The following is a 27,292-nucleotide window of genomic DNA, read 5'->3' as shown; positions in this document are numbered from 1 at the left end:
TTGATTAGTTCACTAAAGACTAATCACATAGAAGGAACACATTCTAATGTTTGATAGAACAGTAGAGTGACTATAGATAACAATTATCTGTTGTATTTTTCAAAATAGCTAGAAGACTTGAAAGGGACCCATCACATAGACATTGTAAATACCCTGACTTAATCATTACATATCATACACATGTAACAAAATTGCACATGTACCCCATTAATATGTACAAATATATATATTCAAAAAATAATTTTTAAAAAGCTGAGGGGGAAAGAACAAATTTTAAAAAGCTGGAGGGGAAAGAACAAATTAAACTTTAACAGAAAGTTAATTACAAAGATAAGTAGAAATTATGAAATCAAAAGCCAACAATAGCAAAAATCAACAAGTTGTTCCTTTAAAAAGATTAATATAACATATGTAACCTCTACTAGATTAATAAAGAAATGAGAGGAAGAAATGAACAATTTACCAGTATCAGGTGTGAAAGAGGAAGCACCACTACAGATGCTGCAAATGTTAATGGATATTAACACATAACTTCATGTAATAAATTTGACAACTTAGATGAAAAGGACAAATTACTTGAAAAGCACAACCTATTAAAACTGACTCAAGAAGACATAGAAAATCTGAAATTATTTAATCATGCTATTCACACAGCTACTTCAGAGGCTGCAAGTCTTACAATGCGGGGTTTCTTGGCTCTTTGCCCCTCTCCTGGGGGATCTAGGAAATAAACGTTGCTATTGATCGCCAAAAAAGGGAAGGAAAAAAAAGGACTGATCATTGTACAAAAATGATGACTAGCTCCCTGCCCTCAGCTCCCATTACTAATGTCTATAATTCTTATTTGTTCATCAGGGTAGATTCCCCTAAACGTAATAACTTCATCAAACAATCGGACTTTTCTACAGCTCTTGAAGCAGAGCCTTTACTTTTCAAAAAATTCATGCTAGCAACTCAGGGAAGGACAGTACTGTTCCCTCCTGAGCACTGAGTTTTTTCGTTACTGACCGCCATTTGAACAGTTTAAAAATTATTCTTTATTTTTGTTGCAGTCTCACCAATGCACCTCAACGTAGCAGTTTCTCATTGTCTGAACTACTACCCTGGGTTCTTTGTCCTTACATCCAAGAAAATTAAGGAACGTGGACACAAAGGTGGGGTTGGAGCAAAAGTTTAATAAGTGAAGAAAGAAAATAAGCTCTCTGCATTAGAGAGGGGAGTCTGAGTGGACTGCCAAGTTGTAGAAAAAACGTCAGGGTTTTTATAAATGGACTACTGAGGAGGGGGTGTCTTATCTTCCCAGGGCCTGAAGATTTAGTTGGGACCAGGTGTGCTATCGGCATAGGGCAGAGTTTCCAACAGCCTTTACCCAATTCCTTGATCACATAAGCAGGCTTTTAGTTTGTGCAGCTCTGTGCTGCTTTGTGTCGCTTAAGTTTCTGTGTCTGTTCCCAGACATTTCCTTGCAGCTGCAGGCATCCCCCCCACCCTCCCTGCATAAGCGTCTAGCTTCCCTCTTAGTGTGCCTAAAGGGAAAGGAATGTACTTATTAAGTCCCACAGTTTTTACTGGGGCCCATTGTATGAGTATGAAGTCGAGACTTTCCCACTCCTGTGCTTGCTTATCTGTGCTTAAAGCTGTCTATCTGTCCAGGTGCAACCTGAGGTTTTCCCAGGGTTGTTTTATTTTTTGCCTGTTGCTGTGACTTTTCAGGTAGGCTGCTTCTGCAGTCTGAATTTTTTCAGTAATTTTTCCTTTCTGTCTCTCTCATTTTCATTTGCATTTAAGAAAATTTCCAGTAACTACGACAAGTTCACATGCTTTTTACTTACTCTTTTCTCTGGAGTGGAGTCCTTGTGTGAGAGGAAGAAGCAGAGACCTGGGAAAGGCGCTTTGGTCTAGGAGTCAGGAATCAGGGTTCTACTGCAATAGCTTTCTAAGTGGCCTTCCACTTCCACATTTGGTCCCCTCTAATCCATTTTCCACACAGCAACCAGAATGATTATTTAAAAACTTTAAGGCCAGGCACAGTGGCTCATGCCTGTAGTGCCAGCACTTCGGGAGGCCGAGGTGGGCGAATCACTTGAGGTCAGGAGTTATAGACCAGCCTGGCCAAAATCGTGAAACCTCGTCTCTACCAAAAATACAAAAATTAGCCAGGCGTGGTGGCGTGCACCTGTAATCTCAGCTACTCGGAAGGCTGAGGCAGAAGAACCGCTTGAACCAGGGAAGTACAGGTTACAGTGAGCTGAGGTGGCACTACTGCACTCCAGCCTGGGCGACTGGGTGAGACTCTGTCTCAAAAAAATCAAATAAAAAATTAAAAAAATTAAAAACTTTAATCAGATCATGGCCCTCTCCTGCTTAAAACTTTGCAATGGTTTCCCATTGCTTTAAAAATAAAATTCAGGCTTTTCCACGATGGACAAGGTTCTGCTAAAACCTTGTTCACTGCTCTGCAGCCACACTGGCCTTCCCACCTCAGAGCTTTTGTCCTTACTGGTGTGTTCAAGCAAAATTCTTTTGCCTGGGGTGCTCTTTTCTCAGATTAGTCACACAGTTTCTTCTTGTCCTTCAGGGTTTATCTTAAACATCACCACCTCTAAGAGGCCTTCCGTACTTCCCACCCATCAGGTTCATTTTGTTTTCTTCCTAACACCTGTCACAGTCTGAAATTATCCTAATCATTTGTTGTGTCAACCTTAAGTAGTGAAATTCAGAAAATATCATTAAGTATGGAGTTTATTCTAACGCAAAGCTTGAGGACAGTCACCTGGAAACACCAACTCCAAACAAATAGGGTCAATGTTCCAAAGTGAAGTTAAGGTTTCATTTACACAGGCAGAAACAGAGAAGGTTCAGCAGGAGTACATTTTCAATACAAGAGCAGTGCATAAATTACAGCGATTAGACTAGTTATAGATAGCTACATTCCAAGGAAGATAGCTATATTAATTTATGAAGAGGGGTAGTTATCTGAGGGGGTCTTACCTCTGTCTCTGTTTGGTCTTCCTATTTACAGGAAAAAACAAGGCAGACATTGCAGCCGTACGCCATGGGACTCAGACCCCATAGCCACATTCTTCGCAAGGCTCAGAATAATTTAAAGTTTCAACAGCTTTAAGTTTGAATTATTTAATTTCACAGTTGATTCGCTTGTTCTTTTCCTGTCTCCCACAATAGAAAATAAGCTCCCAGGGATGCAACCTTGGCAGGCTCCTAAACTGCCACGGCTCCAGTTTCTTGTAGATTAGACATTCATTATTAGTTGAATGAAAGGAGATTTAGACAGGCCTCGGTGCGCTGCCTCCTCTTTAACGAGAGGGCTTACTAGATGAATATGAGCAGACGGAAGCAGAACAGCCTCTTAATAGGCAGTGCATTCTAGCTCAGGGATTTCTAGAAACCTCCGGGGGCGGAAGTTTAACCAGAGAATTAGGAGGCAAGGGGAAGAGAAGCAATGAGGATAACCTGTGCAGTGTAGTCGTTTCACGAGTTTGAGAACGCCTAGCACGATGCCTTAACGGAGCGTCAGGCACAAAGTCATTTGGGAGGTTTTCTTTTTCGGGTTTTTGAGACAGGAACCTGATTTGAAGCAACAGGGAAGAAAACCAAGAGGACGAAGAGCCAAGGACGGGCGTGCCCAGGAGCTCTCAGACAGGTACATGGAAGAGGTGGGAGCAAGCAGGGCCTGACGTCCCCCTGCCTTGGCGGCCGTGGACGCCCCAGGTGCCACCCACAGCAGCCTCCCACCACACATGACTGAGGCTCGGGAAGCAATAAAGTGGCTTTCAAAATACTAAATGCAATTGACATTTTTTTCTGAGTTAAAAAAAAAAAGGAACTGAATGCCGAAATATACGGAGAACAAACTCCCGTTGCCACGTCCCCGGAGGTCTCCACCCAGTCCTGCCTGCTGTTTTGCCCTCAGTCTGGGCCTCGCACGGCGCCGCGGAGCGCGGGAGGGGCGGGGCCGGCCTGTTGTCGCTGCCGGACCTGAACTGCGCAGGCGCGGCGCGCGATCGCGGGAGCGAGCGCGCGGTACCAGTTCGCGGCAGTTCGCGCGGGAGCAGGGCGCGTGGGCGCTTGGGCGCCTGGGCTGCCGGACTGTGGGAACGGAAGTCGCTGTGGGGCGCTGAGGAAGCCAGGATGGCGACTCCGAGCAAGAAGAGGTCAACTTCAAGCCCCCAGGCTTCCAAGAGAGCTCTCCCAAGAGACCCTTCGTCGGAGGTCCCGAGCAAGAGGAAGAATTCAGCCCTGCAGCTGCCGGTGTTGCAGTCGTCTGGGCCTTTCGTGGAAGGCTCTATCGTCCGCATCTCGATGGAGAACTTCCTGTAAGTTGCCCGGAGGCCGCGCCGCGGGTGTGGAGGTGTGCTTGGCCAGCAGGCCCCGGGGCGCCGGCAGCGCGCGGGCGTGGGCGTGTGGGTGTGTACCTGGTGTACCTGGCTTGTGGGTCTGGCCTTAAATTCGTGCCGGGGTTCCCTTGAGGATTTTTCTACGTAGGCTGTGGAGATTGACGTGTATGATGTAGGAGATGTGTGCTTTGTGTGATGTGGTTTTTAAATTTAGTCCACCAAGGTTTTCCAAAGGCGTCATGTAGCAGGTAGTGGTTGTACGAGGGAGTAGGTCTCTGCCCGCTGGGAGTCGCGATCCATAGTGGCCCTGGTCTGGAATTCACAAAGTATTGTCCCCGGGAACTTAAGAGGAGGCAACAGTTAATTCGGCGTGGTAGTGATGCTGTGGCGGATTCTTAGGGTAGGCATTTGCCAGAGAGGAGCAGATAAGACGGTAAAGGTTGTTCGGGATGGGAGGGTTACAGGTACAAAAAAAAATAAACCCTTACTGGCAATTGTTGGACCTCCCTACAAACCCTTGGCCCCTCTAAACCCAGCTTTTTTCCCTGGTTCCTCCCTCTCCCCTTCAGACAACTAGTTATCACTTTAGAATTTAGTAAGTTTTAAACATATCATGTATTTGCCTAGCCCCTCCCAGTTCATTTGTTCCAGGTCTTTTTTTTTTTTTTTTTTTTTTTTTTGAGATGGAGTTTCGCTCTTGTAGCCCACGCTGGATGGAGTGCTGTGGCGCGATCTCAGCCCACTGCAACTTCCACCTCTCAGTTTCAAGTGATTCTCCTGGGTCAGCCTCCCGAGTAGCTGGGACTACAGGCGCGCGCCACCACGCCTGGCTAATTTTTGCTTTTGAGACGGAGTCTCATACTGTCGTCCGAGCTGGAGGGTAGTGGCTCAATCTCGGCTCACTGCAACCTCCGCCTCCCAGTTTCTTTTTCTTTTTTTTTTTTTTGAGACGGAGTCTCGCTCTGTTGCCCAGGCTGGAGCGCAGTGGCGTAATCTCGGCTCACTGCAAGCTCCGTCTCCCGGGTTCACGCCATTCTCCTGCCTCAGCCTCCCGAGTAGCTGGGATTACAGGCACCCGCCACCACGCCCAGCTATTTTTTTTGTGTTTTTAGTAGACACGGGGTTTCACCGTGTTGACCAGGCTGATCTGGAACTTTTGACCTCAGATGATCTGCCCGCCTCGGCCTCCTGTAGTGCTGGGATTACAGGCGTGAGCCACCGTGTCCGGCTGGAAGTCTTTTTTAAGCTTGTACATAGTGGCATAATGATAACAGAATTGTAATAATACTACCTTTTTTGTTTTCAAGCACCTATTGTGTGCCAGGTACACAGTGCACTCATTCTTTCTTCATAACAACTCTATCTTGATAATTTCCATTGCTGAAAGCAGCTCAGTAGGTTATTTTGCCCAGTTTTACACAGCTGTTATGTAGTTGCATTGCTATTTGAATCCAGATCAGGAAAGATAAATGTAATCACATGAGTTAGATACCATAACAACATATATATCAGGATCCTTCACAAAGGATGAAGTGGTTAGTTTTGTCTACAACTATGAGAAAGGGCTTTGTAAAGAAGATATGAAAGTCTTTGGTCTTGCTCTGTTGCCCACGCTGGAGCTCGGTGGCACGATCAGGGATCAGTGAAGCCTGGACTTCCCCTTCTCAAGTGATCCTCTACCTCAGCCCTTCAAGTAGCTCGGCCTATAGGCGCGTACCATACCTGGCTAATGTTTTAAAATTTTTTTTGTAGAGATGGGGTTTCACCATGTTGCCCAGGCTAGTCTCGAACTTCTGGGCTCCAGCAACTCACCTCGGCCTCCCAAAGTGCTGGGATTACAGGCATGAGCCACTGCACCCGCCTAAGAAGATAGGAAAGTCTTGAAAGAAGTGAAGAGCATTGAAGACAGAAGGAACTGTCTGAAATAGTTTGGTATATTTAGAAAGCGTCAAGTATTTTAGTAAGGCAAGAATATAGGATGTGAGTGAGTATTTGGACAAAGGGTAAGCAACCATTGAGGGGCCTGTATGTTCACTATGCTAAGAAGTTCCGGCATCATCCTGTAGGCAGCCACGGTGTGTTTTCAACAGGGAATGACATGTGTTTTATGTTATTCTGGAAGCACTGTAGAGGATGATTTAGAAAGGGTGCAAGATTGGAAGCAAAAAGACAATACGAAGGCAAGAGATGATCAGAGTTTGAAGGAATGAGATTTGACAGGATCCAGCAACAGAATAATTGTGAGGCATGGAGGAAAGGAAGGAAGCAGCATTTTTTCCCAAGTGTAAGTAAGAGCCTTAGCTGATTGGTCAGGTGCTATTTAGAAGAGGGAGCAGTTTGAGGAGAATAATAAATGCCTCTTAGATCCTGTGACTTAAAGTTTCCTTTGGGGCATCTAAGAGAGATGTTCTATAGGCAGAATGTAAGAGTCTAGAGCTTAGAGGAAAATATGAACAGATGAGAGATTTGGGAGTCATGCATACAGGTGATTGATGAAGTTGCCGAACTGGTTATGATTGCCCAATAGGAATTATAAATTGAAGGACTAGAAGACCGTGTACAGAGTCTTGGGAGAATACCTACATTTAAGGGTGAACTGAAGAAGGACTCAAAAGTCAGAAGGAACTATTCAGGGAAGTAAGATGAAAACATTGGGAGACAATTATCAAAGAAGTCAAGGAAAAAGAATGTTTCAAAAATACCACCTGCTACATTGAAGTCAGATAGCAGGACTGAAAAAAGCCCACTGCATTTAGCAATTGGGAAACCTTTGACCTTTTAATGAAGCAGTGGAAGCAGAAAACTTTGCAGGCCACAGAAGAATGAATGAGGGTGAGAAAGTAAAACTTGGATGCAAAGAGAAGAAAGAGAAGGTAGCTGGAAGTGCAGAGGTTGGTGAGATATTGTTTCTTTTAATGAGGGGATTTTGAGTTTTAGGCATGAGGTAGAGAAAGGTGGGTTTAGAGAATTAGCAAGGAAATAAGATGGGTAGTCAGAGAATTTAAATGGCCTGGAAGAGCGTAGTGAGTGAACCAAGTCAAATGGAGTTAGGAGTGGAGGAAGACACTTGAAGGCTGAGGGAATAACGTATGCAAAGACTTCAGAGAAATAAGGAATTATAGTCACAAAACTGAAAGAAGTACATTATAGGTAGAATTTAGAGATCTGAAGAGAGAATAGGGAAAGGAGATAAAAAGTAGAAAAAGATGAAACTCGGCTGTGATGGGTTTTTCCTTAATTTGTCTTTTTTAGCAAGTGACATCACATTTACAATTCTACCAGCATTACTTGGTGATTGATTGGATGATGGAGTGGTGGTTTGGGTGGAGTCAAAAGAGATGAAAGAACCAAAGATGATGCAAAACTAATGCCTAGGTTTCTGATTTGGGCAATGGAATGAATGATAATACCATTCACTAAGAGACCACAAGAGTGGTTTTGGATGGGAAAGATGGTGGGTTTCGTTTTAAATGTGTTGAGTTTAAATTGACTGTTGTGGGACATTCAAATAGCGTTATTGAGGTGATCATTGCATATAGAGGTCATCTGGACTACTTTCAGCATGTAGATGGTATGCAAAGACTTGGAGAAAAAAGGAATCTTGAGGCCATAGAGAATACATGAGATACCTTGTGAAGTATATGGAATGATAAGAGGGTGGGTCTTTACCAATAGCTCTTTCAGAGGGAGCTCAGAGGAAAGGAAACTCATGGTAAGGGAATTCCCAATAAATACATCGTAGAGTCAGAAGAATGATTTTAAACAGTGCAGAGACTCGATTTGGGTAGCTGAAGGCAAGAAAAATCCCCCCCCCCACCCCCATCAAAAAGAAAAAAAAAATGCAGAGGCTTTGTTTTTGGCAACTGTCCCTATTTGTAATATCGATGCATATTTTATAGGCCAGAAATTCTCATGCTTTTCCCTGTTCTGTTTTCTTAAATACCAGTTTCATCATTGTTTTAGTATAACATTCACACTGAGATTTCACAACAGGAAATCCAATGGGGTTTCATGTGTTGAGAGTAAGAAGTTCCATGTCAGGTGATTTCCTACATGTCTGAAGTTCCCAAACTAGTTTTATTGTAACCATTATAAAGGGCTCTTTTGAGACCCAGCTGCTAGCAGAACAAAACAGCTAAAAAGATAAAGTAGTAGATGCTGTGTAGAGGTGTGGGATTAGCAAACCTGCCAGAAAATACTTCTTTGCCACCTGTATTTTTATTACCACCTGACATTTCAAAATCATTAATTTCTTAAAATATTAATGTGTGTGCTTGGTTATTTATATACTTAGCAGGTGAATAGCAGGCTAAACATTTATTCATGAGGAATTAGTTGGCAGCTACCTGAGAGCTAAGTGAAATGCTGTGGACAAAGGACACTTTTTATGGGTTCAAATTCAGAGTATTCAAAGGCGAGTTAAAAGAATGTCTGAGTCAGAGTTTGCTTCACATTTTGTCATAACTGTCCCTAGCAACTAATAAAGATTAGATGCTAACTGTAATTAGAGTGCTAGACAGCTTTCAACTTGTTTGTTTTGTGGGGCAGTGTCTCTCTATGATGCCTAGGCTGGCCTTGACCTCCTAAGCTCAAGTGGTCCTCTGGCCTCAGCCTCCCTCATAGCTGGGACTATAGGCACATACCATGGTGCCTGGCTTGGAAAATAATTTTTGAAAGTTAATAAAATGAAACCTTTGGGTTGAGATATATCTTCAGTTTTGTAGTTAAAAATCTGCTTAGATTGTTTGAAATATTAAAATATGAATAACCATTAAGCATTATAATTTAAAAGAAATATGAATGTAAAATTCATGGATTCAAGGTAAGCCATGGCCTCTCCTATAAAATTTGTTTCAAAGTTACTTTGTGTAGTATCTTTGATATAATGTCCAGTGTTTTGTAATTATTAAAAAAAAACAAGGTATCAAACTTCACTTTTTTCAGCAGACTTTTGAAAAAAGTATATGAAATTATATTCTTTAGTTATGCATTACTGCCTTTTCATTTCTTCTATTGGTAGATTTTCTTTCTAAAGTAGTTTATTAAAAACCTATAAAAAAACATTAAATTTGTAGGGTTAGCTAGTTTTTAAAGGAATTTGAGGAAGCTCGTAGATAATGTAAAGCAAGGAAAAGCGGTTTTGTATCTCTCCTTAATTATTTCATCTTTTTATAATTCAGAACATATGATATTTGTGAAGTATCTCCTGGACCCCACTTGAATATGATCGTTGGAGCCAATGGAACAGGGAAGTCGAGCATTGTGTGTGCCATTTGCCTTGGTTTAGCTGGGAAACCTGCTTTCATGGGACGAGCGGATAAGGTGAGTTAACATAATTACTTTTTAAGAAAATTCGAAACTATTAATTGCTTTTAGTAACATCAATTTCTACACCTCAGTTCCTTGAGTATAGCAAACTTAATTGTGCGTGAATATAAGGAATAAATTTGGCAGGTAGAGAAGCTGGAAGGAGATTTTCATTTCTAGAAGTATTTTGGACCATAATACTAGAGGATTCTCCAAGTCTCTTACACCTAAAATGCTAGAAATAATGTAATAGGTCTTTTTTTTTAAATGCATCACTTGGCTTGTGGAACAGTGAAGTAAACTTACAAAGGGCAGAAACAAAATCCAGTCATATGTTGCTTAATGATGGGGATATATTCTGAGAAAATGCATCATTAGACAATTTTGTCATTGTGTGAACATAACAGAGAGTACTTACACCTAGATGGTATAGCCTACTATCCACTTAGGCTATATGGTATAGCCTATTGCTCCTAGACTACACTCCTGTAGAGCATGTTACTGTACTGAATACTGTGGACAATTGTAACACAGTAGCCTACATGGTACTTATGTAAACATCTCTAGATATAAAAAAGGTACAGTAAAAATACAGTGTAAAAGATAAAAAAAGATACACCTGCGTAGGGCACTTAACCATATTCATGAGAGTGGGGGATGGAAAAATACTGCCCGAACAATCCAGAAGGAGTCTTGAGAAAGGAGGAGGAGGAGGAGGAGATAAGAAACACATACAAAAAATGAGATCATTAAAAATGACAAAATATTGGCTGGGTGCTGTAGCTCATGCCTGTAATCCCAGCACTTTGGGAGGCCATGGTCAGGAGTTCCAGACCAGCCTGGCCAACATGGTGAAACCCTGCCTCTACTAAAACTGCAAAAATTAGCCAGGCATGGTGGCGGGTGCCTGTAATCCCAGCTACTTGGGAGGCTGAAGCAGGAGAATTGCTTGAACCCAGGAGGCAGAGGTTGTAGTGAGCCAAGATTGCGCCATTGCACTCCAGCCTGGACAACAAGAGTGAGACTCTGTCTCAAGAAAAATAAATAAAATGAAAATCAAAAAATAAGATGGTAAAAATATGTGCAGATACAATAACAATGATTATAAATGATCTAAACTAAACTCTCATTAAATTATAAAGTCTGTTAGAATGGAGAAATGAAACCATGTTTAGTTCTCTTTTGTTTTTAATAAGCATATTTAAAATAAAGTGCTACAGAAAAGTTGAGAGTGAAAGGATGAAAAAAAATACATGCCAGGCAAATATACAAAAGAAATCAGGTGTAGCTGGATTAATACTAGGAAAAACAGACTTCAGAGCAAAAAGTATTTTTAGAGATAATAGTGGTCATTAAACACTGACGAAAGTTTTAATTCACTAGAAGATAATTCAATTCCCAACTCAAATTCACATTATAATCTAGCTCCAAAATATATAGGCAAAATCTGCAGAATGCTAACAAGCAGTTAACATATCCATAATCATACTGGGAGAGCTATCGATAATAGATCAGTCAGATAAAAAAATTAGACTACAAAAGATTTGAACAATGAAGTTAAGCTTGAACTAATGGACATATTATAAAAAGTGCACTCAACAACTGGAGAGTATGCATTCTTTTCAAGCACAAGTTAACATTTCTAAAAGTTAATTGTATACTGAGTCATAAAGCAAGTATCAAAAAATTTCGAAAAATGGACACCACGTAGACCATATCCTGACCACAATGCTGTTAAGATAGAAATAATAAAAAAAAATTAAAATTTAATGGACGGTTACAAAATGGAAGCAAATTCCCCTTAAGATTATAAATTATTTAAAATGTGTGTGTATGTGTGTGTGTGTGTGTGTGTGTGTGTGTGTGTTTAGTGCTATATGAAAGACATTTATCAGGTAGAAGATACTTTTCTCTGTTAATAACTACCCTTGTGACCTTGAGCAATTATCTGGACTTCAGTTTTTCTTCATTTCAAAGATGAGAGAGTTTGAACAGATAGCATCCAAGGACCAACTCAGATTTTTATGAATATTGATATATAGTTTTTTAATTGTCAGATCATTTAGTCCCTATCTCTTTGTAATGGTCTGTTGGATTGTACTTCAGGGGCTGTACAGTAGGAATTAATTGGCTATAACAATTTTCACTAACTTTCTCATGTTGATTTTTGTCATGAAAACACATCTCTTCTCATCCTTGAGTGACAGGATTTTTAAGGGAGGCTATGGAGTGCAGTGTTTCCTAGATGACCGATTGCAGCCCTTTGGGTACACAGATGTATTTATGGGATGCCCAAGTTCTCAGCAAGAATATTTAATATATTTTTGTTTAAACGCTAATATAAAAATTTAACAAAAACATAATCAACACCATCTGTATGGATACTTTATAATAAGAACTGCCTCCTGATTTTTTTTTCCTCCTCATTGGTACCAAGTATTTTAATTCTTGCAAGCTAATGAGAGATAACATTCCTACATAGATGTCCTTGGTTTTCCTGTGAGGAAACAGAGAGGTTAAGTAACTGTCCAATGTCTGACAACTTGTATGTGGTGGAGTTGAGATTTGAACCTAGATAGTAGATGTTAAAACCTGTACTTTTAAGCATTAGGCTATACTTGGTGGTTACAAGATAAGGCTTTTTTTTGTTTTTTTTTTTTCATCTTTCTGGGACTCAGCTTTATCGTCTATAAAATGAATGTATACTTCAAGGTTGCTTATGAGTATTAAATGAGAAAATACATGTTTAGTGCTTAGCACAACAGTATATAGTAAATGCTTGATAAATGTTAGCTGTTGTCATCACTGTCATTATCACTATTAAAAAGATTACTATTTGTAAGGTATATTTTCTACCTTTTTTAATATTTATCACTTATTTATAGCCTGATTTAAGATCCAGTCTGATTTTTTTAGGCTCAGACTTTGTTTTGGGGCTTAGACTCATAAGCATATAGAAACTAGCACAGAGATGTCTGTTTCATCACGTAAATTTCAAATATATTGCTCCTTTTAAAACGATGATTGGTGGTAATTACATCATTAACAGGATAGGTAATATTAGCGTGATTGTTAATATTTAACCTGCGTGACTGTAGGAAGTCTTCAATGGTAATAAGAAGGTTTGAGTGCTTAGTGGTTATACTATAGGACCTGTTTTCCCACAGGCATTTTCTCTTCTCTCTGGGTGTTTAATATAGTGGACAAGTACACAGGCTCTGGAGCCAGATTTCCTGGGTTCAGATCCTTTTTCTGGCACTTACTGGCTTTGTCACGAGGTTTGTAAGATGCTATGGAGTGCATAGGAGTTCAATAAATTTTACCTAATATTATTATTATTGTTATTTTTGGGAGGGAACAATGGAGGAACCCAGATCTGGGAGGGATACCTTAGAAAGTGACAGGAGCGAACATAGAAGTGGTACCTGAAAAAAATCTTGATTTGACAAATAATAATGACTGCTAAATCTCTGATTGTTAACCTGGGAATGTCATTACACAGCTCACTTTTTCTTTTTTTCGTCTTAGGTTGGGTTTTTTGTGAAGAGAGGATGTTCTAGAGGCATGGTTGAAATTGAATTGTAAGTGTTAAAAGTGCTAAAACTCCTTTTTCCTATAAAATTCTTAGTTTATATTCATGTTTTCCTGATGATTAGAAAAGGGTATTAATATAGTATTATGGCATAAATATTGGAAATAATACTTAAAGAATACTTAATCCAGATAAGTAAGGGGTTTAAAAAATATATTTTTAAAACTTCAATTATAGGCCAGCCATGGTGGTTCATGCCTGTAATCCGAGCACTTTGGGGAGGCCGAGGCGGGCAGATCACCTGAGATCAGGAGTTGGAGACCAGCCTGGCCAACATGAGGAAGCCCCGTCTCTACCAAAAATAGAAAAATTATCCAGGCATGGTGGCACATGCCTGTAATCCCAGCTCCTGGGGAGTCTGAGGCAGGAGAATTGCTGGAATCTGGGAGGCAAAGGTTGCAGTGAGCCAAGATGGTGCCACTGCACTCCAGCCTGGGAGACAGAGCTAGACTCTGCCCCTCCCCCCACCCCCCAAAAAAACTTGTGGAAATTTTATTTTAAAAAAATTATCAAGGAAATGATAAGTTTATAGCAGGTAATGAAATAGAACTATACTACTATTAAGTAGTCATGATGAAGTTGCAATATTTTTCACAAATTTAAAGTATCTGGGTTTTTTTTTTTTTTGCTGATCTTGAAAGTAATACTTGCTTGTTTTTAAAAAACGCAAACAATGTAGAAGTGTATAATGTTGAAAATAAAAGCCTTCTTGCCATCATTCCTAATTCTGTAAATAACTACTATTAATAGTTTGGTGAATCTCATGTATGACAGGACTTGGTACTTCTGTCACCATTTTTTATTTTCTCCCTTATGACACCAGTAATTCATCATGGTATTCTTTTCCCTTGAGCTTGGATATTCTCAATTGGCCATTCTTGGCGCCTATTTTTGATAGACTAGAGTTGATGTTTATGATGAAACCAGTTGACCATCTTTGGTATATATAATTTTAATCCTTTACACATAAATATGCCCATTGTTTAGGTGATTTTTAGAGACTATTGCTTTTGGAATATTAGTGGAAAGTTGTGGCATTTTTGAGCTGAAAAGCCTTTAAAGATTATCTGATAGCCCTACTATTTGATATGAGATGAGGAAACGATCTTTTATAAAAAATTACTCAGAAAATTTTTATTTATATAGAGATGAGAAAGATACACATGGAAGTAAAAAGAAAATAAATTTTGAAATACCCAACTTATTAAAATATAATGATAGAATTTTATTGATCAGTATAAAATCAAGACCTGAAGAAATGGAGACACGTGATATGTTCTTAGAAACATAAAGTTAATGTCATTATTAACATGTCAGACCAGGTGCAGTGGCTCATGCATGTAATCCAGCACTATGGGAGGCCAAGGCAAGTGATTGCTTGAGTCCAGCAGTTGGAGACCAGCCTGAGCAACATGGCAAAACCCCATCTCTCCAAAAAAATACAAAAATTAGCCAGGCCTGGCTGCGCACCTGTAGTCCTAGCTACTCAGGAAACTGAGGTGAGAGGATCACCTGAGCCTGGGGAGGTAGAGGATGTAGTGAGCCGTGATTGTGCTGCCGCACTCCAGCCTGGGTGACAGAGTGAGACTCTGCAAAAAAACAAAAACAAAAAAAGTCAATCCTTTGTAAATTAATACATACATTTGATACAATTACAATGAGAGTCTCAACAGGTAAGTTTACAAGTTGATTCTAAACTTCATCTTGAAGAATAAATATGCCAGAAAACCCAAGGAGATTTTGAAAAAGCAAAGTTGTAAATAAGATTTTTGTCTACCACATGTTGAAGTATACTGTAAAGTTGTTGATTTAAAATAAGTGTGATACTAGTATAGAAGATGAGAGGAGCAAAATGTAGAAACCAGGAACAGATCTAAATGTACATGAGAACTTATTATAAAAGTGGCAGTTTAATTAAGTGTGGGATATTTTAAGAGATAGGAAAAACCAAACTTGTTTTTGCTATTCTCAAACTCAACACAGCACAGAACACTTCTACACCAGATGTGTGGGGTTTTTTCCCCACACCCTGCAATTCAGTTCAATTCTGACACCAAAAATTAGTGCAGGACCCATAGTTTAGGGGCTCAGTCACACAGGACTGCCCTCCACTTTATATGCCATTTGTAAGTCTTAGGTTGTGCCCTGTACTTCTGACTAACCAGCTGTAAATTGAGGTTCTCAGGACCCCTTTCTTGGTTCAGTTATTTGCTAGGATGGGAAACACTTAGGTTTACCCATGTATTATAAAGGATACTACAGAAGGTGTAGATGATTAGCAAAATACAGGGCGAGGTCTGGAAGGGTCCGGAGTGCAGGAGCTTCTTTCCCCACTTTCCCAGCATATGGATGTGTTTCTCAATCTAAGAGCTCTCTGAAACCCATGGTTCAGGGAATTTTATGGAGGCTTCATCACATGGGTATAAGAAACTCAATCTCTAGCCCTGCTTCCCTTCCCAGAGGATGGGGGATAGGTTGGTGGGGCTGAAGGTTCTAAGTTTCTATTCATGGCTTTATCTTTCTGGTGACCAGCCCACATCCAGGAGCCCACCAAGAGTTGCCTCATTAGAAAAAGACACACTTGTCACCTAGGAAATTCCAAGGGATTAGGAGTTCTGTGTCAGGAATTGAGGACAGAGATTAAATACTTTTTTTTTTTTCTTTTTGAGACGGAGTGTCACTGTCGCCCAGGCTGGAGTGCAGTGGCGCCATCTCGGCTCACTGCAACCTCTGTCTCCCGAGCTCAATTGATTCTTCCACTTCAGCCTTCCAAGTAGCTGGGATTACAAGCACCCACCACCACACCTGGCTAATTTTTGTATTTTTAGTAGAGACGGGATTTCGCCATGTTGGCCAGGCTGGTCTTGAACTCCTGACCTCAAGTGATCCACCCTCCTTGGCCTCCCAAAGTGCTGGGATTACAGGCGTGAGCCACCGTACCCGGCCTACATATTTCTTAATACAGGTTAAGTATGCCTTATCTGCAATGCTTGGGTACCAGAAGTGTTTTGGATTTTGGATTTGTTTTGAGTTTAGAATATTTGCATTATACTTATCGGTTCAACATCCCCAATCTGAAAATCTGAAATATGAAACACCCCAATGACCATTACCATTGAATGTCATGTTGGCACACAAGAAGTTTTGGATTTTGGAGCATTTAGGATTTTTGGACTAGGGATACTCAACCTGTGTATCACAGTATCATACTGTAAATTATTCAAATTAAGCTGTGATAATTATCTTATTATCTTATATAACTTTAAAGTTAATATTTTAAACATAAGTTTAGAGCTTTACCTAACACCCTACACATAAATAAAATTTAAGTATATAAACGTCAAGCACTTTTTCCACAAAGGTTCACGTGGCCTTGAGAGTACCAAATGTAAAACAGCTCATCATTAGTTGTTGAAATTATTGCCATTAAACAAGTGTACTAACTGGCCATGTTTTCCTTGAGTAGAATGGTGGGTAGAATAATCTCTGGCATGTATTTATGTAGTCATTTTCCAAATATTTATTGAGTACCTATACATTGGGCATATTCTTCTCTCATGGAATTTATAGTTAGGGGCATAAGGAGGGACAGTTAGATAAGTAAAATATATATTATGTTAGGTGGTGATAAGTGCTACATAGAAAAATAACAGAAAAGGAGGATAGGAGTGACAGAGTGGAGTTTTACAGTTTTTAAATAGCCTGATCAGGAAAGATCTCACTGAGAAGATAGGATTTAAGCAAAGACCTGAAGGAGGGAAGGTAATGAGCATGGAGATAATTGGGGAAATAATATTTCAGGTATAGAGATTTGCAAATGCTAAGGCTCTAAAGTGGTACCCACAGTGACTGGATCACATTAAAGAAGGAGAATAGTAAAAGATAAGCTGTGAAAATACCAGGAAGTCAAGCCTGTATTCATTGTAAGGACTTGGCATTTATTTTGCATAAGCTGTGAAGCCGCCTGGTTTTTAGCAGAGGAATGATGTGATGTAACTTAAAAAGTTTAACCAGATTGGGTTGCTGTGTGGAAAGTAAACTTTAAGAGAGCAAAGGCAAAAGCAAGAATATCAGTTAAGTGACTTGTAGAATAACCCTATGAGAGATGATAGTAGCTTATGATTTGCTTATGAATTATATGCTGGGTATGGGAGAAGGAGCAAGATATCAGGGAGGACTCCAAGGTGTCTGGCATGATTTAGGGTAGAGTTTCCATTAAGTGAGGTAGATAGACCTACTGCAGAAGGTTTTGGGAGTAGATCATACATCATTGAACTAAGATGCCACCACTTGTAGCTTCCAATTAAAATTGAACTAGCACAGATAGTTTGAAATGTGCATCCCGGTTTCAGAGATGTTAAAATGTTTTTTTAAAAAAGGAACTTTTCAGAATCAAACATGGTAAAGTTTGAGATGCCTAGTAGATACTCAGGCAGAGCTGGGCATGGTGGCTCATACCTATAATCCCAGCACTTAGGCAGAGGTGGGAGGATTGCTTGAACTCAGGAATTCGACCAACCTGGGCAACATAGCGAGACTCCATCTCCACACACACACAAAAAGGTCTGAGATTCAGGTAGAAATGTTTTTAGTGGGCAGTTAGATATATGAACCTGTCATTCCTGGAGATGTCTGGGCTGAAGATAAACACATTTGGGAAATCATTAGTATTATGATGGATTAAATCACCAATGAAGCAGAGATAAATAAAGGAAAGAAGAGTTCTAAGAACATTTCTGCTACAGTGTACCATTTAGAGATTGAACATAGGGAAAACTAGGAAAGGAAACTGAGAGTTGGCTAGTGAGTCAGAAGAATACAGTACTTGGAAACCAGTACTTGGAACAACTTCAGGAGGAGTCAGTTGTCTATCACCTGTGTCTGATAACTGCTGATAGGTCAAGTAAATTGAGAACAAAGAGTTTGTTATCAGTATTTATTGAGTTGGTCATATCATTTCAGTTGAAGAATTAATTAATTCCCTGATGTTTGCTCAATTTTGCATTCTTAGAATAACCCAGTTTGGTCATAGTTTTTTTGATGCATTGCTAGATTGGTTTTCCAGTATTTTATTTAGAATTTTTACATCCGTATTTTGTTTGTGAAAGATATTTGTGGTTTGAATGTTTGGTTAAGCTTACTGTTTTAAATAATCTGATGTGTATTATAGGGTGTCTTGCAAAAAAAAATATGGCTTTTTTTTTCTAACTATACTGTTATAATTTTTTTTCTAACTACTGATTTTATTTATTTATGTAATTGGTTGCTTAGATTTTTCTGTTTATTCTTGGATTACTGTGGTTATTTAATACTTCGTAAAGGATTTTCCCATTTTTCTTAGTTTTAAATGTTATTGACATGAATACCATCCTCTTATATGAGTTTACTATATATGTATTATTTTATATAAAACAGTATGTCTTCTAAAAATTGATTTGTCAATTTTAGTAGTTTTTTTCAATGAACTGACTTTTGCATTTGTCGTATATCATGGTTTCCTATTTCATTAATTTCTATTCTTACCTTTACTGATTCTCATTTTTTTGCAATGGATATTTATTGCACTAATTTTTAGTCTTTCGTTTACCCTAATATGAACAGTTAAGGTTAAAAATGTCCCACTTACTGCTTTAGCTCCATCTCTTAAATTTTAGTATATAGTATTTACTGTTTTTCAGTTCTGAATATTTTCTTTATGAGTTCATAATTAGAAGTTGTTTCTAATTCTAATGTAGTGATTTTCTTATTTTTTAGTATTGATTTCTACTTTGATTGTAGTGCAGTTAAATATATAGAGATACTGGTTTTATGTTACTCATCCTTTGAAATGTCTTTCTTTTTGTAATGAACTTTTGTAATTGTTCTTTGGCTAAAAGAATAAGTTTTCTTTTGTAGATACCTGCAGTGTTCTGTATTTGTGCATTAGTGCAAGTTTATTAGCTATATTGTCAAATCTTCTGTATTTTTGCTGATTTCAGTTGTCAGATTGATACCTTAATTACTGACAAAGGTATATTACACTATTCCTCTGTGCAGATTTGTTAATTTTCCTTGTCCTGTCAATTTTCGCCTTATGTATTTCTAAGACATTATTAGTTGCATCTAAGACTAAAATTGTTTATCTTCTCGCTTAGTCGCCCAGGCTGGAGTACAGTGGCATGATCTCGGCTCACTGCAGGCTCTGCCTCCCGGGTTCACGCCATTTTCCTGCCTCAGCCTCCCGAGTAGCTGGGATTACAGGCGCCCGACACTGCGCCCAGCTAATTTTTTGTATTTTTAGTAGAGATGGGGTTTCACTACGTTAGCCAGGATGGTCTCGATCTCCTGACCTCGTGATCCACCCGCCTCGGCCCCCCAAAGTGCTGGGATTGCAGGCATGAGCCACCGTGCCTGGCAGTGAATTCAACTTTCTATTGTTAGGTACTGACCTCTATATTTCTGTTGCCTTAAAGTCCATTTAGTTTGCCATTAATATAGTTAGCAGCTTTTTTTTTTCCCAGTATTTTTCTAGTTGTCTTTTTTCATTCATTTCATGTTTTTAATATCTTTTGTTATCTCATTTAAACTAATATAGCTGCGTTATTTTTTCTGGAGTCTTTTAAGTAAAGCATATAATCAATTTACAAATATATGTTTGAACTTATTTTTACTGTCTTATTCTCTGCTTTTTATTTTTCACACTCTTCAGCATTTCTTTCTTGTTTTTGTTGGATATTTGTTTCATTTTTCCTTCTCTTTTGTCTTGGAAATTATGCACTCTTTTATTTTAGTGGTTACTGGAATTTTAGCAGGAATACTTGTTGGAGTCCAGACTTAATATCTGCCTTCCTGCTAAACAAAGATTTTATAGTACTTTGTTCTTAATAACTTCTCTGAACTTACATGCTTTTAAATTTCTTTTTAAAACTCCTCAAAACATTATTATTAATATAGTTATATTAATTATGCTGTCAATGTTTGTTTAGAATTACCTCAGATATTTCTGTTTGTTTTGCTTTTCACTCCTTCTTCCATTTCTGATTTTCTCTCTGGGATCACTTTCTGCCAAAAGGATATTTAAAGTTTTCTTTTATGAGAGTTTTCTGTTGGAACACTCAGTTTTTAATCTGAAAATGATATTATTTTGCTCTAAATCTTGAAAGATGTGTTTCATGGATATAACATTCTATATTGACAGGTCTCTTTTCTCATATTCAGAGTATAATATCATTGTTGTCTTCCTTTTGTTTTTGTTTTTGTTTTGGTGACAGGGTCTCCCCCTGTCATGATCATGATCACTGCATCCTTGACCTCCTTGGTTCAAGTGATCCTCCTGCCCCAGCCTACGGGCACTCACCACCATGCCCAGCTTTTTAAATTTTTTTATTTTTTCTAAAGAATGGGGTCTCACTATGTTGCTCAGACAGGTCTTGAACTCCTAGGCTCAAGTGATCCTCCCACCTTTGCCTTCCAAAATACTGAGATTACAGGCGTGAGCCACCACATCTGGCCCGATTGTTGTCTTCTAACGTGAATCTGATCTTAGTTTATTTGATAGTAATCATTCTCTTTTTCTCGTTGTTGTCTTCTGATATGAATCTGATCTTAGTTTATTTGATAGTAATCATTCTCTTTTTCTCGTTATCTTCTGATGTGAATCTGATCTTAGTTTATTTGATAGTAATCATTCTCTTTTTCTGAAGATGCTTATAAACTCATTTCTTTTTTTAAGTATGTTAGTTTCATATATATTTAGGTGTGGATTTATTTTTTATTTATTTTTCTTGGTTTTAATGACACTCTTACCTATGGTTTGGTGTCTTTCATCAGTTTTGGAAAATTCTTTTTTTATTATCTCTTTAAATATTGCCATTGACCCATTCTCTGTCTCCTATCCTAGAATTCTTGTTAGATATATTAGGCTTTCTTAGTCATCCAAATATCTTTCATATTTTTCATTTGTGATTCTGCATTATGTTATTTCTGCCAGTGTTCTTGATGCTTTGTCCTCTTGTGTGTGTGTTGGTAGTGAGCTGCTCTTCTCCTTAGAACTTTATCTGTGTTAATTCTTTTAAGATAACATAGATTCCGGCCGAGGAAATTATTAACTTCTGCCAGAGACCATTGAATACTTTCAATTCAGAATCACAATGTACAGAATTCTCAGCTTGTGGTGGTAGCAGTGAAGTATTTCTAGTTTACCCTTACAGTGAGGGTATATCGCTTAGATATGGCTTTCTATTGGACTCTCCACGTTGGATAGCTGTGGGCTTTGTCTGTTTTTGTCCTTTATCAGCAGATCATGAAAATGAATCCTCAAGATCACTTGATTGGGTGAATGCCTTCAAGATGAAAGCCAATTTTATTTTTCCACTCTGAGTTTTCACCTATACTAGGATGTTAGCCAGAATTCCTTACTTTCATGCTAACTGATAAATTCATTTATGAAGATGTTTTAATATTTTGTTATTTTTAGTTGTTTACAGCAGGAGGATCAGTAAGGGTACTTTATTAGTCATTCTGCTGGAAATGAAAGTTTAAAACTACTTCCTTTAAAGTCCTAAAATCTTACTGTTTCAAGTGGTCTGATTACAGTATAATCTATATATACAACATTCATAAGTTATTATTGTCATTTAGCAATTGGATACCAATAATTTATCTTTCTGCCACGTGCTGCTGAATCCCAGTGAAGAAGATGGATGAATAGATGGGAGGTGTGGAGCAGTAGTACTTCTAAAAGCGAGAAATAAGTAAATACCCTTCTTTCAGATTCTGTATTGCTAAATGTTCGTTTATATCCATGTGATGTAATCCTCCCTGAATTTAGAGTGGAGTACATGGTGAGGAATCCATGGGCTACCTGTATGGGTAGTTTTGATTTCTGGAAATGCCTAAGAGTCAGTTTTCATTCATGTGTTTTCTGAGCAGGGGGAGTTTCAAGGTTTAACTGCTCTACCCTTTAATATACTAAAACATTTTGAATTGCAGTCAATGCATGTGATTGAAGAATAGCATAATAATTAAAGGATAAACAACTCCAGCTATGTGACTCCTCTAGTAGTGTTTATGAATTAGTATTCACATTTGCTTTAATTTTAACAGTTTAAATAATTTTGAATGTTGAGTAAGTAACTGATGTGGTCAGTTATGGTATTATGACTAATAAAATGCCAAAGTTTCCTTCTTGAGGGGCCAAAATATCAAAAGGAGTAAAAATCATAATAATAATTCTATTTGGCACCTGTTATGCAAGAGAATTTTGGGAATTTTATCTCTAAACTAATGTATATATTTTGAATATAAAGATTCTTAAATTATTTTTTAATTAGGTTCAAGGCTTCTGGAAACCTTGTAATCACCCGTGAGATTGATGTGGCAAAAAATCAGTCCTTTTGGTTCATCAACAAAAAATCTACAACCCAGAAAGTAGTGGAAGAGCAAGTTGCAGCCTTAAATATTCAAGTGGGGAATCTTTGCCAGTTTCTCCCTCAGGTATGAGAGAAATAAATGTAAAGATGGGAAAATTTTGTATATAGTGTTTCCTTTTTATGCCATAGAAGGGATATCATAATGACTGCTATTTAAATTGAACATAGCACTCTTACAGTTCTTTGTAAAGGTAGCATTTCATCACTTAGAGTATAATGTTATTAATTTATAGTAATTTGGAAAATTTCAATTAGTAAAAAAGTCCAAATTAGAGTATTTTGAAATAAAGTATTATTTTTTAAGTTCAGAGAGTATCTCAGATAGCTATGTGCTTCTATGTGTAGACCCTTAAAATGTTGTTAATGAACAACTTTTTAGTCAGTTTTTGTTCGTATACATTATACATATATAATATTTGATATATTTGAGTCTACAAAATATTTGATATAATAAAACTCCTATATTTATAATTATACCTTCTAAAATCTTGTTATAGTTTATTAAACATAAAAAAATGCTAATAATGTATGTTAAATGTTAAAGTCATGTTACCTCTTAAATTTGACTTCAAATGCTGTCTAGTGACAGCATTAACTAATACTAATTTCTTTTTTGTTCAGAAACACAATGATGATTTCATAATGTGCAAATTAAACAAAACTTAAACATTTTTAAAAGGTTTTTATTTAAACACTTATCAGCCGATGTCAGATTATCTCCAGAAGTAGATGTTTGAAATTGCCTTTTTTTTCTTTTTAAACCCTGCAACATTTCAACTGATATGTAATAGGCAGTGATCATTTTCATCTTGGGACTATGTGTTCTTTTATTCCCAAACTTTTCTTATACATATGTAAACATTTCAACCTTGAAATTTTGGCACAGAAAATTTTTAAAGACGATCAAAAAGATAACAATTTATACCCTGTTTATCTTCATTATTCTAAAGAATAATGCACAAAAGGTTTATATCTCAAAGATTTTTTTTAATGAGTTTCACCTTGACACGTGTAAGCATTGAGTGAAATACATTTTGAAGATATATGTAAATGAATGATAGTTGCTGATATTTAATTTTTGTGCTCTAGGACAAAGTTGGAGAATTTGCTAAACTCAGCAAAATTGAACTCCTCGAAGCCACTGAAAAGTCAATTGGTCCCCCAGAAATGCACAGATATCACTGTAAACTCAAAAACTTCAGAGAGAAAGAAAAACAGCTCGAGGTACTTTAAAATAGACAACTCATTTGTATTGTTTCTTATTGATTTCTGTATCTCAAAACATGGGAGAGAGAGTAGTAGTATTGATTCATTGAGTGAATTCGTATTTGTGATTTTTTTTCACTTAGGATTGTACTGCTAATATCAGTTAAAGTGACAGAGTGCGAATGGATCTAATGTGAAGTTTAAAAAGGTTGACTATTTCAGCAAATACATATTACTAATTGAATTTTTACGGAACCAATAACAGTATTATAAAAAAAAATTATCTCAGGAAGTTATTCTTTCATTGATTCAGTTATCTGTTAAACACCTACTATGTCCAGGCATTGTGTAAGGCTTTGAGTAATAGAAGAGATACCATGTGCCATTTAATATAGCACTTCTGTTGAACCAGTTCTCTCACGTATTTTTTTCAGTCACGTGAGGGTAAACTTTGGAAGAGAATTACACATTTATTTGGAATGTCGTTGGTTATTTTCACCATTAATAAACATAAAAATGTACTTTTATAGCATATCCTTTGTAAAGGTGTTTTATTTAATGGATCTTTTTTCTACATCCCAGCAACTAAAATAAATACAGTAAATTTTTCATAATAAGAAATCTTTTAGTCTGGGTGTGGTGGCTCAGACCTCCAATCCCAATACTTTGGGAGACTGATTCGGGAAAATCGCTTGAGTTCAGGGGTTCGAGACCAGCCTGGGCAACAGGGAGACCCTGTCTCTACATGAAAAGAAATGAGAAAAGTTAGCCAGGCATGGTGGCGCATGCCTGTACTTCCAGCACTTGGGAAGCTAAGGTGGAAGGATTGCTTGAGCCAAAGAGGTCAAGGTTGCCGTGAGCTGTGATTGCACCACTGCATTCCAGCCTGGGTGACAGAGTGAGACCCTGTCTCAAAAAAAAAGGAAATCTGGCTGGGTGTGGTGTCTCACGCCTATAATCCCAGCACTTTAGGAGGCCAAGGCGGGTGGATCACCTGAGGTCAGGAGTTTGAGACCAGCCTGGCCAACATGGTGAAACCCTGTCTCTAGTAAAAATACAAAAATTAGCCAGATGTGATGGTGGGCGCCTGTAATCCCAGCTACTTGGGAGGCTGAGGCAGGAGAATCGTTTGAACCTGGGAGGCGGAAGTTGAAGTGAGCCGAGAACATGCCATTGCACTCCAGCCTGGGCAACAAGAGCGAAACTCTGTCTCAAAAAAAGAGGAAATCTGTTTTTAATTTTAGGTTCAGGGGTACATGTGCAGGTTTGTTATATAGACACATTGTGTCACAGGGGTTTGGTGTGTCACCCAGGAAATAAGCATAGAAATCTTGTAACCAATTGCTTTCTCTTAAATTGTAACTTTATGTACTTAATAATATGTATTTTACTGTAATTAAATGTTATTTTTTACCTTTGTCCACCAGACAGGGAAAAAAATGTTTTTATTATACTTACTCAAAGTGAATAATCAAAGGAGTTGTTCTGAGCTTTTTATAGTTATTTTAGCTTCAGATATTCTGTTCTTTTACCTTTCTGTATGTCACACAATCAAATACTTTCACTTGAAACACTCACCTATACTCTCGATCATCCGCTGAAAGAAAACAAGCATACAAGCATATATTCTACTAGGTTCTGAGAACATCTTTGTATTTATTAATTGACAACATAAAGGCTAATTCTTAGTTTTCTTTCATCTTGTTTCTAAGACCTTTCAGTCATGAGTGTTTATTTAACATCCTAATCCTAGTAATATTACTTTTTATTTGTATATCACTTTTACAGCTTTTGTTTAGCTTTCATTTATATTAAGTGAATTGCTTCTACCCTTCAAGTGGATGCAGCAGGTATTTGGGCAAGAAGAGCCTGGGCTCAGATGTGACAGGGCTTCTTTACAGTTAGGACTAATAAATTGTAGACCCTAGACCAGAAATTGGGTATGAATGTTGCTTTTACACAGGTTTTAGGTGTTTTGTTGAGACAGGGTCTCACTGTTGCCCAGGCTGGAGTCTACATAGTTCTTAAGAACTCCTGTGAATTCTTTTTTGTGAAATTTTGCTATCATTGTTTATTTTTCATTGTTAAAAGATGTGACCTGTTGTCATTTTTCTGTCAAACTGATTGTTCAACGTATATTTATTGTAGACCTCATGCAAAGAGAAAACTGAGTATCTACAGAAAATGGTCCAGAGGAATGAAAGATATAAACAAGATGTGGAGAGGTTCTACGAACGGAAGCGACATTTAGATTTAATTGAGATGCTTGAAGCAAAAAGGCCATGGGTGGTAAGTCATAATTTTTAGAGGCAAAATAGGCGTTTCTTTAAGTAGCAGAGTAATTATGATGAAAGTATTAGTTACTGTGTATTCAAGTTAGGTGCTTCTTTTTCATTTTTGGCTTTATATGTTATACATAATAAAATTCATGTCTTTTTTTTGAGACAGAGTCTTGCTGTGTCTCCCATTTTGGAGTTCAGTGGTACGATCTTGGCTCACTGCAACCTCTGCCTCCTGGGTTCAAGCGATTCTCCTGCCTCAGCCTCCCAGTAGTTGGGATTATAGGCATGTGCCACCACACCTGGCTAACTCTTTTTTTGTATTTTTAGTAGAGACAGGGTCTCACCATGTTGGCCAGGCTGGTCTTGAGCTCCTGACCTCAGGTGATCCGCCCCCACCCCCCCCCCCACAGTCTCCCAAAATACTGATTACGGGCGTGAGCCACCGAGCCAGGCTTTCTTTTACTAGTTTATTACCTTAGCTGTGTGCTAGTTATTACTGTTTCATAAATAATAATTAACACAGTGCTCTTAATTATTCCAGATTTTAGTCCTCAACAGATAGTTTTTGATTGTTTTTTTAAAGATGTTAATGATCAGAAAATTAAATGTTTGGGTGTCCTCAGTCAGGTCACTGAGAATTTACTTGGCGTTTGCCACTAATATCAGCCTCAGTTACAGATGTAGCTGATGTGTCTTAACTGTAATCTTCTACTCATATGTTTTATGATTTTCCTGAAGCTAATCTGTTATTTCTAATCACTGTGTGATGTGTATTTTATTATTTAAGACTACAGTTTGGGTTAAAGATTCAATTCCCTCATTGCATTACTTTATAATTGGTAGAACAAAATAGGTAAGAAAGTTTTGTAGTGTTTGTTCCAAGGTTAGAATGGAAATCATTGTTACTTGCTTGAAAAGAGTATTTGTGGCATTCTTGTTCTGTCTTCCCCCTTCTCCCTATTCCATCATTTCATGATTCTTAAATTTTCGTTTCTTCGGCTTTTCTAAATTTTATTTTTCCTATGTCCATTATTACTGCTTCACTCACTGTGTCTTTTGATTTTCCTTATTTTTTCTAAGATTGATTTGCCTTTTTTCATTTTTCTTCTTTACTCATATGTTTATTTTTTCTTTTCTTAC

At 38.0% G+C, this 27,292-nt stretch overlaps 1 protein-coding gene across 12 annotated transcripts in view; it reads left to right on the top strand.

Moving 5' to 3' along the window:
• The first annotated feature begins 3,847 nt into the window (after positions 1-3,847).
• Positions 3,848-27,292, top strand: part of SMC5 (structural maintenance of chromosomes 5) — a 101,111-nt gene continuing 77,666 nt past the window's right edge. For 6 of the 12 annotated variants that reach the window (XM_063637006.1, XM_063637001.1, XM_063636998.1 and 3 more), the window contains exons 1-6: positions 3,848-4,334; positions 9,536-9,677; positions 13,191-13,243; positions 22,566-22,728; positions 23,754-23,888; positions 26,019-26,159. In XM_063637006.1, coding sequence (XP_063493076.1) covers positions 4,150-4,334; positions 9,536-9,677; positions 13,191-13,243; positions 22,566-22,728; positions 23,754-23,888; positions 26,019-26,159 — 819 coding nt within the window. In that variant the 5' untranslated portion in view covers positions 3,848-4,149. Of the gene's footprint in view, positions 4,335-6,426; positions 7,247-9,535; positions 9,678-13,190; positions 13,244-22,565; positions 22,729-23,753; positions 23,889-26,018; positions 26,160-27,292 lie in introns of those variants that run through there. The other 6 variants (XM_063637004.1, XM_063637003.1, XM_063636999.1 and 3 more) reach the window with 5 other exon arrangements.

This window comes from Symphalangus syndactylus, chromosome 3, assembly GCF_028878055.3.
Source record: "Symphalangus syndactylus isolate Jambi chromosome 3, NHGRI_mSymSyn1-v2.1_pri, whole genome shotgun sequence".
NCBI lineage: Eukaryota > Metazoa > Chordata > Mammalia > Primates > Hylobatidae > Symphalangus > Symphalangus syndactylus.
The sequence above is the reverse complement of the archived record's forward strand: the minus strand, read 5'-3'. Positions and strand labels throughout refer to the sequence as shown.